Here is a 14,757-nt window from a genome sequence, read left to right as displayed (position 1 = left end):
TGGAATACAGCCTGCCTTCCCATGCAACGCAGGTGATGAGTTTGTTGATTACTTCCTGGCCTTCCTTGATGATGAAATTGTGCAGCATGTCAGCGATGAGACCAATAGGTATGCAACTCAGTGTGCAGCAGAAGGGCTGGGACCTATTGGCTCACCAAAGCAAGTGTCGTGGTTGCCTGTCGGGATCAGAGAGCTGTATGTTTTTTTTGCACTCATGTTTTTGATGCCCCATATAAAGAGACATGAGTTGGAGGAGTACTGGCTCGTGGATGACATAACTACTATCCCCATATTCGGGAAGTATATGTCACGGGATCGGTTCCGACAGCTGCTTGGATACCTGCACTTCGCTGACAATGACAACCCGTCCCAAACTGACCCTTTGTGGAAAGTGAGGGATTTTCTCAACAGGATTAGGGATCGATTTATGCGATTTTTCGGGCCTATGCAGAAAGTCGTCATAGACGAGTCCCTGGTATTGTTCAGAGGACGTCTCAAATTCATGCAGTACATCCCCAGCAAATGCCACCGCTTTGGGATAAAGTTCTTTGTGCTGTGTGACTGTGAGACGGGGTATATACTGGATTTTGTCATTTACTCGGCTAGCACAATGGATGTGAATAGGAAAGACCCCCTTGGCTTCTCTGGCTCCGTTGTAAAAGTGCTGATGGAGAGGTATTTTGGTGGTAATCATGTGCTGTACACAGACAATTATTACACAGCACCGAAACTCTCCAAATACCTTGCTGAACACGGCATTGGCACTATTGGCACTGTACGGAGCTATAGGAAAGAGTGGCCTAGTTTCCCCGAAGCATCATCATCATCCAGGGGAGATGTTCACCTGAAGAAGTCAGACAAGCTTCTTGCGATCAGGTGGCATGACAAGAAGGTCGTCAATATGATCAGCACCATCCACAAGGGGGAATTAAAGAGAACTGGGAAGGTCAGCTACAGGACGGGAGAGCCAATCATGAAGCCTGATGCCGTCATTGATTATAATGTAAATATGAGACTCGTTGATAAGTCTGATATGATGATTGGCGAAATCGACTGTCTCAGGAGAAACACCCGATGGTACAGGAAGGCTTGCCTGCACATGTTCGATATGTGCATGCTCAATGCCTTCATTCTTTACAAGACACAAGTCGGGGGCATAAGGCAACCATCACTGAGACAGTTTTCCAAGACTGTCGTGCAGCAGCTACTTGCACGATTTGGTAAGGTGACGGCATTGATCCCGAGGCGACACTCTGACACACAACCTGACCGTCTTGAGTGCCGCAATTACATGAGCCGGCACCAGCTTGTGAAATTGCCTCCTAAAGCAGGCGGCAGGTTGTCACAGGGCCGCTGCAGAGTATGTTCAAGCACCACACGAAGGCCTACGACGAGAAAAATGAGCACACACCAGTGCCTTGAATGCCAAGTCGCTCTATGTGTAACTCCGTGCTTTGCCGAGTACCACTCTCTGAGTAAATAATGAAAGTGACAGTGATATATAGTGATGCGACAGTGACGTGCTTTGCCAATAATTGTATAATGGATAATGTAGTAATAAGGGATATTTTGCCTAGAAAATAAAGGAAATATTGGCCAGTATAATATGTGATATTGTAATAAGAGAATCTGCGGCACTTGTGGAATTCTGCGGCACTTATGTAATTCTGTGATGCGCCAGTGACGCAATATAGTAATAAGTGCATTGTAAATATAATGTACATTGCCCATATTATATGTAAAATAATATTAGAAGTTAGAAAGAATGAAAAGATCGCATGAAACGTCAGTGAGCGGGTGCCGCTGCAGTGAAGTGAGGCGCAGCCGCAGTGAAGAGCGGGTGCAGCCGCAGAGAAGTGCCTTTTACCTACCTCAGTGAACACAGAGTGGGTGTTTATCGTATGTACAGTGTTCATATATGTTTATATTACTATTATGACAGAGTGGTTGGCATTTGGTACTGGTGTGTGGGGCGTAAAATAGTTATTTCACACCCCTCACTTCTAACGGCTCTCCCCGTCCTGTGAAAGTCAACGAAGTCATGAAACCTACATCAATGGAAAGCTGAAGGTTTGTACTTTCTAATGGTACCTTATTTTTTTCTCTAGCTTTATTCTGTGCAGAGTTATTAAGGTTTAAAGGTTTGTTTACATTTGGCTGAAACCCCCGCGGGAGAGGACAGTCAGACCAAAACAATACCCGCGGTTAAGGGGTTAATGCAGAACTTGCTGAAAATATTAATGAATATTATATTGCTGCATTTGTAGGAATGACTAATGATATGTGAAGGGGTATGTATCCCAGTTGACTAGGTTTGCTGTAGTCTGCTTCCCCACTTTTGTACTTTCTCTTTCCATGTTTCTGGAACCTAGCTAACACCATCCTTAGGTGCAAAAAAGCCATGATGATGATGATATACTAGGAAGTAAGAAAAAAATATATTATTCACACCAACAGACTTGGATGGCTTGGATGTATAGCCTATGATTAAAAAAATTCAGTTAGCTTGACTGTGATTGTACGTGTTACATACTTGCTTAACATTTAATTCATGTTAATTGTATACCAAGTCCATCTTTATTTACCACAGCATCACACACTGTCAGACACCCTCTTCCTTAACAATCATACCTTCATTCATATGTACAGTTACTTTCAGACACCCTCTGGGGGTAGGGGAGTTTTCAAGAATCCTTCCCCAGTATCCCTGCTTGTCGTATGAGGTGACTGAAAAGGTTGGTGGAGAGTTAGTGCCCCTCCCCGGAAAACAGCTAACTAAAAAGACGAATAAGAAGCCTTGGACAAGGACTGACCCAAAGATGACGACCAAGGACCAGACAAAAGACATTGTACAGATCGCGACGTGGAAGAGAGAGAGATTGTCCAGGTGCTTGAGGTTGCGAAAGTGGATGTATGACGAGTAATTGAAACTAAATGAAAAGGAGAGAATGGGAGTATGAATGGGGTATATGTGCAGGAGTAGGTGAGAATGAGAGGGCAAAAGAAGGAGTGTGTATTGTTGTGTGTAAAAGATGGAAGAAGAACATAAGAGAGTATGGATCAGTTGGGTCAAGGATTGTGTGGGTAAGAGTGAAAGTTGGAATACAAATGTGGCCGATTGTGTGTGTGTATGCGCCAATGCAAGATCGTGCAAGCAGAGTGAGAGAAGAGTTCTGGACAAATGTGGAAGTGTGCATGGAAAAGTTTGGAAGGAATGAGAGAGTATTTTTTATTGGTGATATGAATGGTAAAGTAGGGGATGTGAAGGTGGATAGAATAGTTGGTGAGTGGGGTGTGCCTGCTGAGATAAATAAGAATGGCAGTGCGTTAGTGGACATTTGTGCCGGGAGGGTGGTTGGTGATAGCCAATACTCTCTTCAGGCACAAAATGATCCACAAGTATACATGGTGAGTGATGAGAAGGGTGGGTGGTGAACTTAACCCGCCCCATCCCGACCACTTTTCCACCACTGACACCCCCCAATCCCGACCAATTTTGGAAAAAAAAATTTTTGGCCCAAACCTCCGCTTTTGGTGAGAAACATCGAAAAATCATAGAGAAATCGCTCACCTGAGGTTTAAAATACTCGATACAGGTAGCAGTACCTCCTCACCTTACTGTATTTTCTATCAGGCTGGCTCCAAAGAAAACGAGTTCTATGGGAGTGTAACCATTCCACACCACTCATAAACGGTATTTATTTATTTATTTGGTACGAATTTATATGTGGTACAAGAGAATATTGGTTTTCATGCAATAATATAGGCAATATAAGCATTGTTTCACTCATGCAACACATCAACATACCTGACCTTTTTTGGCGACATTACATGATCATCATTTCTGTCTGTTTCTTCCTCTAATGCTATGTAAAGTTTGTCCTCCACATTGTCATCGATTGGGGAATCACTCTGGCCCTGAATTTCGTACCGTGGCATGACATGGCTTTACTGGCCAGGTCACTGGTAACAGGTGAATTGCTGAGACAATGGCATGCAGGGGGGGGGAGGTCATGCTGGGTAAGACATTGTCCCTGCCTGGCATCTTGTAGAGGAAGGTGTCCCGTGTATACGTACCAAAAATCACCCGCGAAAATTGAAAATTGTGCAAATTAGGGACCTTGCAATTGATTCGCATTTATGAACGTCAACGGGATTGGCAGTGACAAAACTTGTGGACGTTAATTCACGTCGACGGGACACTGCGGGTTAATGAAAGGAAGGCAATGATTGATTATATGTGTGTGGATGAAAGGATGCAAAGATGTGTAATGGATGCAAGAGCTTATAGAGGTTAGGGGAGTGGACTTTCTGACCACTACTTGGTGGTGGCCAGAATCAAGATCCAAGTAAGATGGAGAAATAGAAGATGGGAAGGACAGGAGGCAGGAGCAGTTGCAAGGAGAGTGGAAAGGTTACAAGAGGCTGAGAAAAAGGCAGAATATAAGAGCGAAATGGAGGAATGAGTGGGTAATTATGAACTGGAGCAGATGGGGGACGTGGAAGGTGTGTGCAAGATATTCACAGAAGAAATATATGGAGTAGACTGTAGCACCAGTCGAACAGGGCAGTACTCCCGAGGTTGATGGCAAGCTGGTGATAGGGAGAGCTGGAGCTCCCGTTTCACCAGCCCTCAGGACTTGATCCTGACCATCTCCCTTTTCTGAACATTTTCAGTGCATTCATTTACACAGAGAGTAGGCCAGCATGCTCTCATAATACCTCTACCTTCAACTGTCTACACCACACTACATGCGCATAACATATCACACCTTCTATTCACATCTTTAGTAATGGCCGCTGCACTCTTACTATCAAATGAGGTGGTACCTCGGATTGCCACCACCGGCGGGGTAGGGCTGGAGGCACAGGGTCCTCCCGGTCGCCAACAAGCGACTGTGCCGGCAGCGACTGTTGCTATTTCCGGGAATGCTTGTCGGCGAAGAGGTGACGGTGCAGCCTTATTCTTTACCAACATCCGCGGCCTTACCACAAATTTAAACTCGGTTCATTTTTTCCTTCAGTCCATATCCCCTTTGGCCCTTTTCCTCACAGAACCACAAATCTCACCCTCTACCGATATATCTCCATTTTGTTTTCCCGGTTACCATCTCCTTACAAACTTTCGTAACAAGGGCGGCACCTGTTGTTATATCAAATCCCAATATGCAGTTGACACTATTTTAAACTTCACTTCATCCAGTTTTGATTACTCATTATATAAATTAAATTGCCAAAACATTACCAAATATATCTGTGTAGTTTATCGTTCCCCCAGTGCTTCTTCGGAACCCAGTGTATTTGATTCCATATCCACTCAGTTGAGTAACCTTGACCTTGCCCTTGGCAATGAAATTACCATTTTGGGTGATTTTAACATACACAGTGTTGAATGGTTAATGCATTCTGCCCGGACTGACGACGCTGGTCTAGAATGCGAGCTATTTGCGGAATCGTTTAATCTCACCCAGTTGGTAAAGCAACCAGCCAGAATACCTGATAATCCTGACCATAATGCCCATCTCTTGGATTTATTCTTGACAAATAATCCAGATCAATACAGGATAGAGGTACTGTCACCACTTGGATCCTCTGACCACAATCTCATCAAAGCCTCATTAGTTAACCCTCCTACACCTCCCCATTCTGAACCTGTCAGGGTGACCTGATGGCACTTTGACAGGGCAGACTGGGATGGATTTAGAAATTATCTTGCTGATGTTCCATGGCAGTCTTTCTTCTCTAGTGATCCCAGTTCTACCCAGTCCCACATTTGCGACTTAATACTAGCTGGTATGGATTTATTCATACCAAGTCAACAATTCACTAAAAGATCAATCTCTCCAAAATGGTTTGATGGCAATTGTGCCAGAGCAACAGCCCAAAAGTCATTAGCATATAACTCTTACTTAAAATAAAAAACATCTGAATCACTCTCCCAATTTAAAATTGCTAGAAATCATGCAAAAGCTGTATTAAATCTATCTAAATCAAACTTTCTTCAAAAGCAAGCATCAAAACTACTTAACAACCCTAATGACAATAGAATATTCTGGTCAACTCTTAATTCTTTCAATAATAACTTTAACAAGTCATCTTCCATTCCCCCACTAAAATCTTCAGATGGCAATATTACAAATGACCCCACGTGGGAAAGCAGATATCTTTGCTAGCACTGTACCTTTGCAAGAAACTCTGCCATAGATGATACCAGCCAGAATGTCTCAGTACTGGAGCTTGATTCTCCTGAAATTGCCCCACTTAAAATACAGACAAGATATGTAAAATCCATCCTAGACAATTTACCTACCAACAAAGCTCCAGGCCCAGATGGAATTCCGCCACTTGTTTTGAAAAAGTGTTCCCCTGAACTTGCCTCTGTCCTAGCTAAATTATTCAGACTATGCATACATACTTCTTTATTCCCAAATTCATGGAAAGAAGCCAATATCCACCCAGTTCCGAAGAAAGGAAGTTCATCTGACCCCTCCAATTACAGACCAATAGCTGTCACATCTTCTCTTGGTAAGGTATTTGAAACTTTAATTAATAAGCATATTGTTAAACATCTAGAGGATGGAGGGTGAAAGACTGACGAAGAGAGTGTATGTGAGTGAGGTGGAGGGTGGAAGAGGGAGGGGGAGACCGAGGATGAGATGGAGGGATGGGGTGGAGAGGTATATGAGAGAGGGGGGTGTGAGTTGGGAGCAGGGTAGTGAAATGGCGGGGGACAGGGCGACTTGGAGGCGATTTGTTTGTGGCCACCCCAAACGGGATTGAGGCGTCTGGCAATAGATAGATAGATAGATAGATTTCTTCTTATCTTAGTGACAGGAAAATAAGAGTAAAAGTAGATGATGTTTATTCGAATTTCCACTCAATTAACGCCGGCGTGCCGCAGGGATCAGTTCTGGCACCAACCCTATTTCTGGTTCATATTAATGATCTCTTATCTGTCACACACAAACTCATTCACTCATATGCAGATGACTCAACACTACATAGTTCATTCACACTCAGACATCCATTTACAAAGTCTAATATCTCTACCTCTCAACTCAGTACAGCCATCTCCATAAATCAAGATCTATCTACAATCAGTGAATGGGGACAAAACAACCTTGTCTCTTTTAATGCTAGTAAAACTAAATATATACAGTTTACTAATAGACAGATATTGCCGGATTCGTACATTACCTTCAGTGCTACTAATATTCCCATCTCCAAAAGTATTGAAATTCTTGGTGTCTCACTTAACAGTGCCCTCAGCTGGACCTCTCATGTCAGATCACTTGCTAAAACCGCCTCAAAGAAACTTGGATTATTGTACAGAATCCATAACTTCTTCACCGATGAGCAGTTAGCTATAATTTATGAGTCATGTGCGCTCTCAGCTTGAATATTGCTCACCCTTGTGGAATGGTTGTGGAGAGGTTGCATTAAGACAACTAGACAAAATTCAGAATAAAGCTGTTAGAATCATTAACAACCCTGCCATTACATATAAACTACCTCCCCTGCAAGTAAGAAGGAATGTTGCCTCCCTTGCATTATTTTACAGATATTTTTTTGGCAAATGCTCAGACAAAGTTGCGACCACGGTGCCACCTCTCCATGCCTTCCCTCGTGCTACACGGGCATCTGGTAGCACTCATGACTGGAATGTCACTCAACCATATTGCAGAACTTCTGCCTATCAGAATTCTTTCATTCCCCGAACTGCATCTCTCTGGAACTCGCTTCCCCAGAGTTGTTTTCCTCCAAATTTCAACCCACAACTGTTCAAGTCTAACTGTTACAGATATTTTATGAACAGAGGACACCAGTAATCTGGTGTATGGATTATTTTTTTTTTTACCCATTTGTTTTTCCTTCCTCCGTTCTGTTATTTATAAAAAAAAAAAAAAAAAATGTGCAGCATGTGATATGGTGTGTGAGGTGAAGAGAAGACAGAAGGGGGTGGAATGAAGAGGTGAGACAGGCTGTCGCACAAAAGAAGAAATACAATGAATGGATGAGAAATAGGGACGTGGAAGAAGTTGAGAGGTGGAAGAGAGAGTTATATGTAGAAAGGAAGAGAGAGGTGAAAAGATTAGTAAGAGAGAGTAAGAAGAGCGTGGATGAGGAATTTTGAAGGAATTTGAGTGTAAAATGGAGGGACTGTAAGAAAATGTTCTGGAAAGAGATGAAGAGAGTAAGACAGGGTGGCAGTGAAGTTAGCAGGGGAGTGAAAGATAAAAATGGTAGATTACTAGTGGACAAGGGAGACAGAGTGAGCAGATGGAGAGAACATTTTAAGGAATTGTTGAACATAGAGAATGGACGTAATGCGAGTATAAGTGACTAGGGAATGGCTGGGAGAAGGAGGGAGGTGAGAAGACAGGAAGAAATCAGTAGGATAGTAGTTGTGGAAGCAATGAAGAAAGTCAAATTGGGGAAAGCCCTAGGAATGGATGGAATGTATGGTGAAATGCTGAAGCATGGGTGAGAGATAGTAGTAGAATGAATGTGGCAGATGTGCAGATTGGCCTGGGAGGAAGGTAGAGTCCTAGAGGATTGGAAGTCAAGTATAATTATTCCCTTGTACAAAGGAAAAGGGGAAAAAGAAGTGTGTAGTAATCTTAGTGTAATAGGAAAAGTGTATGGTAGGATGCTTATTGACAGAGTTAGGAAAATAATAGAGGAATTAGTTGGAGAAGAACAGGGAGGCTTTAGGAAGGGAAGAGGTTGTGTAGATCAGATATTCATTCTTAGATCTTTAGTGGAAAAGTTTCTAGAGAAGGGAAAGAAGTTGTATGCGGCCTTCATGGATTTGGAAAAAGCTTATGACAGGGTGGATAGACAAGGATTGTGGAAAGTATTAAGACTATATGGAGTAGATGGGAAGTTGCTGAATGCTGTGAAGAGTATGTATGATCGTGCTAAGGCTGCAGTGCGTGTGGATAGTGAACTGAGTGAATTTTTCTCTTTGAAGGTTGGATTGAAACAAGGATGTGTCATGTCTCCATGGTTGTTCAATCTGTACATGGATGGGGTAATAAAAGAGGTACAAGGTAGGGCAGAGGATTTTGGAGTGGCCCTAGTGAGAGAGGGTAGTGTTTGGAAACTCCCTGTATTGTTGTTTGCAGATGATACTGTGTTGTTAAGTGAAGATGAAGGGGAGCTGCAAGGCTTGGTGGATGAGTTTGGGAGAGTGTGTAAGAAACGGAATCTAAAGGTGAATTTAGGGAGGAGTAAAGTGATGGTCATTGAGAGAGGTGAGGTCAGTGAATGTACAGTGAGGTTGGATGGTGAGGAAATGGAAAATGTGAGTATGTTTAAGTACTTGGGGAGTGTGATGAGCAAGGATGGAAATTTGGAGGATGAAGGGCTTGAAAGGGTACAGCAGGGAAGAAAGGTTGCTGGTTTCTTGAAAGCAGTGATAAGAAACAGGGAAGTGAGCATGGAAGTGAAAAAGTAACTACATGACAGTATTGTGATACCAACTCTGACATATGGTAGTGAAGCTTGGACATTGTTGGAAGGACACAAGTAAGAGTGAGAGCAGTGGAAGTGAGTTATTTAACCCCTACACCGCGGGCATGTTTACCAATGTTTTGCGTGTGCCACGGGGTTATTTGGGCTCCGACAGACTCTCAAAAAATATTTGCCAAAAATCAGTTATTAGTCCTAGAATATTAAAATTACATATGCTTATGGCACATACCTTCAGCTTTCTCCTGGAATGTTTGTTGAGCCTTCGTCGGTTACTGTAGGACTTGTGGAGACCTCTGAAGTTGGGTAACGAAGTCTCCACTTTACACTTCCCGACAACCCGTAATATGATTACCACAGCCAGATATTAACACTATAAATACTATCTATCTATCTATTGCCAGACGCCTCAGTCCCGTTTGGGGTGGCCACAAACAAATCACCTCCAAGTCGCCCTGTCCCCCGCCATTTCACTGCCCTGCTCCCAACTCACACCCCCCTCTCTCATATACCTCTCCACCCCATCCCTCCATCTCATCCTCGGCCTCCCCCTCCCTCTTCCCCCCTCCACCTCACTCACATACACTCTCTTCATCAGTTTTTCATCCTCCATCCTCTCCACATGGCCAAACCACCTCAGTGTGTTCCTCAAAACGCTCCCTATCACATCCACATCAACACCACAATGTTCCTTTATATCCTCATTCGTCAGCCTATCTCTCCATGTAACTCCACAGGCTCCTCTTAAATAACTCATTTCCACTGCTCTCACTCTTGACTTGTGTCCTTCTACTAAATACTACTCTATGATTTTCAAGTATTTTGGGATCCATACTCAAAAAAAAAACCCACTGTGAAAGCAATGAAAATTACGAGCGCGTCTGACCGTCACACTTGCGCTAGTTCGCTCTTGGTATTCTGTCATTTATTATTCATAAAACCTCTCACACTTTATATTTCTGTTACTATATAACACTTATATATATCTACAGTCTTTATCCATAAGTTTCCTTCAGTAGTATTAGTTTATTGTCACTGTAGGGATTCAATTTCTTTCAGTAAAATACGTGGCATTCACTTTCTCGTCCTGTATATTAGCATTGAGAGTGAATGTCACTTTCATTACTCCTAGGTATATACTCGTATTCTTATAATACTACTCATTTACATTTCTATTTACGTTCTCTATTTTATTTACGTTATTTACATTTCTATTTTATTTACACTGTGTTATGCACTGTCACATAAAACTATTTTCCACTGTTCATGTATATTTACATTCATTACTTTCACTTGCTGTTTACACATTATTTACAATTCCACTTGCACTGTTTTACTCAATAGAAAGATCGTAGTCACTCTTTTATCAGTTGTCAGCCCTTTACCTCTTTCCACACGAGGTTTAGTAGGGGGTAAAGGTCACAGGGCCCTTTGCATGGGGGTGAAAAGTCCCTGAAGCTAGCAAGAGCAAACTGACGTACCTCCACGTTGGAAGATGAGAGTGAACTGATAAGGGTGGGCCGGGGTGGTGGCCTACCTAGGGAAATTCATTACTACCAACTTAGCCTCTTGACACAGCTATATATAGCAGTGAAATGATTGGTAGGAAATCTAGACAATACATTATAAATTAGGTAGTTCCAGGTGAATGTAAATATCACTTAAGCTTCTCCCTTCCCTCCTTATGTGTATATTTATTACGAAAATAGATTATACGGCATATTTCAAGGGGAAATAAACAGCGAACGAGTGCACGTGAGGTGTTGTCAGGTGATAATTAGCCAATTCCAGGTGTATGGCACTCTCACTTACCTTATTTCTTTCTTGTATATATTATTTGGTATAAGAATAGGGCATAGGGCTTATTTCAATGGATGAAATCAGTGAAAAATTCCAGGGAAGATTTACTTATCATAGCACGGCCGGGCAGGCGAGAGGTTAGGGTAATGGAGGGGAGGTAGGGAGGGGAGTCAAGAACGGGGAGAAATGGCTAAATTATCAACAATGGATGGGAGTACAGATGAGCTTAGGAGTGCTGACTAGTGTTGGACATTGGCAGTACTGATAGATGATACAAGCCCCCACTTGCAAGCCCGGGTGAATTCAAAATAACACAGAATCACAAAAGCGACGCCCCGCGGTATGATCCCTTGCTCCCAAGTGTCACGAAAGTGACGCCCTGCGGTTAAGGGGTTAAGAGGAGCCTGTGGAGTCACATGGAGAGACAGGTTGACAAATGAGGATGTAAAGGAGCATTGTGGTGTGGTTGTGGATGTGATAGGAAGCATTATGAGGAACACACTTAGGTGGTTTGGCCATGTGGAGAGGATGGAGGGTGAGAGACTGACGAGGAGAGTGTATGTGAGTGAGGTAGAGGGGTGTAGAGAGAGGGGGAGGCCGAGGATGAGGTGGAGGGATAGAGTGGAGAGGTATATGAGAGAGGGGGGGTGTGAGTCGGGAGCAGGGCAGTGAAATGGCAGGAGACAGTGCAACGTGGAGGCGATTTGTTTGCGGCCACCCCGTACGGGATTAAGACGTCTGGCAATAGATAGATCGATAGATAGACTTTGACACAAAAAGGCATTCACAAAATTATGAGCCAGATTGTTATTATCTTGGTCATAATTAGAAAACTCTCACATCCATAAGCCATATCTTAACTCTCCCTTGTTTATTGAAGTAAAGACGAAGGCTACTGTACTGTATATACATATACAGTACATGCAGGTTTTAATTTGTACTAAACTGTACATGTATGTTTATTCTTTAGATTGAAAAATGATGGTGGTGGTGGTGGTGGTGGTGGTGGTGATGGGAATAATGACAACAGTGACAGATATTTGTTTGGCCTCATGTACACTGTGTGATAATTATTATATTGATATTGCAGGTGTTGGTGGGTCTAGCATGTGACCTTGAGCTAGATGGAGGTGTGGGGTCTGGGGAGGCTCACAAGTGGGCCTGGTTCCGCCGCTACTGTGTGGCCTCACGTGTATTGAAGGCGCTGATTGATCGCACACCACTGCCTCAAGGGTTTTGTGCTGATGTGAGTGTCAGAACTTTGTAGGTTATGGAATAGGAAATTTATCACAACAACTATAGCATAAAACAGGATGGATGGTGTAGCACTTGAGAAATTTTTAAGTATTTTAGAGTTCACTTTAGAATGGAAGAAAATGCAAAAGGAATTAAATTTGTACTGTTTGAATAGATAAAAAGAAATACAAATGGTATGGATATATTTAAAGAATGCACATAGATTGGATTCCAGAGAAAGTCTTTGAAAGTGAAATTGAGTGTGATGCTGAAAGAGGCAGACTTTATAAGGTATGGAAGGGAGTGGAGGAGCACATTGGTGGGAGAGAAGGAAAAGGAAAAGAAATGTCTGTGAGAGTTCGAGTTGTATATGAGGACAAAGTTGCCTAAAGGAAGCTCTATCATAGCAGTTCCCAGTTGGAGAGTTCCCAGTAGGGAGCTGGTGTTGGAGTTTATGGTAGTGATGTTTGTGTCTTTCTCTGTTTTTACTAGGCAGGGGGTTGAATGTTATTTATTAGGCAGTAACATACACCTGATGACATATTTATGTTGTAGAAGCATTCCTCTTTCAGTCTAGTAGATATAGATTTGTGAAGGCATACAAATTTATTGAATCAGTACACAAAAGTTTATCATGCTGTTCCTGTAGTTTCTTATCAACCTCAATAATTTTTTGTGATAGATGTCTGTAACATTATGCATCTTTTAGGGTACAGTCATAAGCCATAAGTTCTACCCACTGTCTACTCACATTCCAGAGAGAAAGGAAGTCATAGCCAGAGTTTTGCACCACTGAAGACCTGTTATTGGTAATATGAAGCTTTTTCTAGACTGCATAAGTAATGGTGATAACATGAACTGTTCCTTATGTAGTTTAACAAAGCTTCTAACTGCCACCTTAACACTAGACAACAGTTCTGTGTTTGTTTTGAAGTACTGGCTACAGCTCCCTCCAGCCAGAAACTGTCTCTTAAGTGCACATAGGTTTAATATGAGACGTGTGCTACATTTATTGTGTTTTTAAAGTGAACTTTCTTTTCTCAGGTTCAGAAAAAACTTGGAGAGATGCTGGGTGAGGGTGAAGCATTATCACTGGAACACGAGGACCACACACTCTTCCTTCACCAGCATGATGAACAGCTGTTACTTTGGTTTAATAGGTAAGGTCTTTTAGTATGGGAACTTGACCTCAAGCTCTTATGCTGCAAAGGAATAATAGGGTGTTGTGGTCCCCATGCTTATGTTTACTGTTACCAGTTTCTGTGCAACCTGTAATAGGTTTCCATTTAGGTTTTCTTATTTGTATGTTGTGCTTCAGCATAATCGTGTAGGATTTCAGATGTTTGTGTATGTGGTTATATTATAACAGACAAAGTTGTGAAGATGTCCTGTGGGAGCCCTGTAAGCTAGACAGTCATGGTGACCTCAAGAATTGTAGTGTAGGTGTTTCAGCCTCTGGAATCCTTCCTGGATAGCTGCAAATACTGCTGCATTTAGAGAGTGGAAAGGGGTTTTTGCATAGCCAAAAAATTAATTTATCTCCTTTATGGATGTGACTGAAGTACCTGACCACACTTCCTGCCTGAGGAATCTTCCCTCATGCTTTTTTCACCACATCACTTCTCTCTGCTCTTGACTCAAATAAGATTGAAGGGATGGATTCTGCAGCCCAGAAACACGAGATACCTACCAGGCCAGTGGAGAGTCTTGGACAGTAGAGATATCAAAAGCTCGAGATTTTGCAAGAGCTCAAGGGAGTGTTTCTGTTCTTTATTTTTACATTTAGAGATCACTAATGCTGCATCCTTTCATACGTTGGTAGTTGTCCATGTGTCTTGGTCTTGAGCCTTTTCCCTTCTCAGTATCCCAGCCCAGAGGTCTCCACAAAGAACCTTTGTTCACATCTTCTGTCTACCTCTAGGCACCTGCCCCTCAAAATTCACACCTACGACCCTCCATAGTCAGCCATCCTCCCCAATTCTCTCAGCGTGTCCAAAGCATCTTACCCTGCCAAGTAACATCACCTATGTAATGTTTCTTATGTCAGGTCTCTCTTGCAGCGTACTTTTCTCAGCTCTCTCAGTAAGTGAGGTTCTACGCATTAATTTAATCATTCTCATTTCTGTGTGTTCCAGTCTGAAACATACTCTTCATTGGTAGGCCAAGTCTCACTTCCATGTGACATAACTTTTCTCATACTTGTTTTGTAGCCTTGGCACAAAATGAGAACTCCTTTATGGCAGAAGC

The 14,757-nt window shown here is 42.5% G+C and overlaps 1 protein-coding gene across 1 annotated transcript in view; it reads left to right on the top strand.

The window, feature by feature from the left end:
* The window catches only part of HERC2 (E3 ubiquitin-protein ligase HERC2), a 433,977-nt gene that overhangs the window by 337,292 nt on the left and 81,928 nt on the right, over positions 1-14,757 (top strand). The window contains exons 70-71 of the mRNA XM_080285543.1: positions 12,365-12,520; positions 13,555-13,670. Coding sequence (XP_080141669.1) covers positions 12,365-12,520; positions 13,555-13,670 — 272 coding nt within the window. The remainder of the gene's footprint in view (positions 1-12,364; positions 12,521-13,554; positions 13,671-14,757) is intronic.

The sequence above is a fragment of the Coenobita brevimanus genome, chromosome 107 (assembly GCF_032717465.1).
Source record: "Coenobita brevimanus isolate Jiangsu-jjx chromosome 107, ASM3271746v2, whole genome shotgun sequence".
Classification (NCBI taxonomy): domain Eukaryota; kingdom Metazoa; phylum Arthropoda; class Malacostraca; order Decapoda; family Coenobitidae; genus Coenobita; species Coenobita brevimanus.
This window is presented reverse-complemented; position numbering and strand designations above follow the sequence as displayed.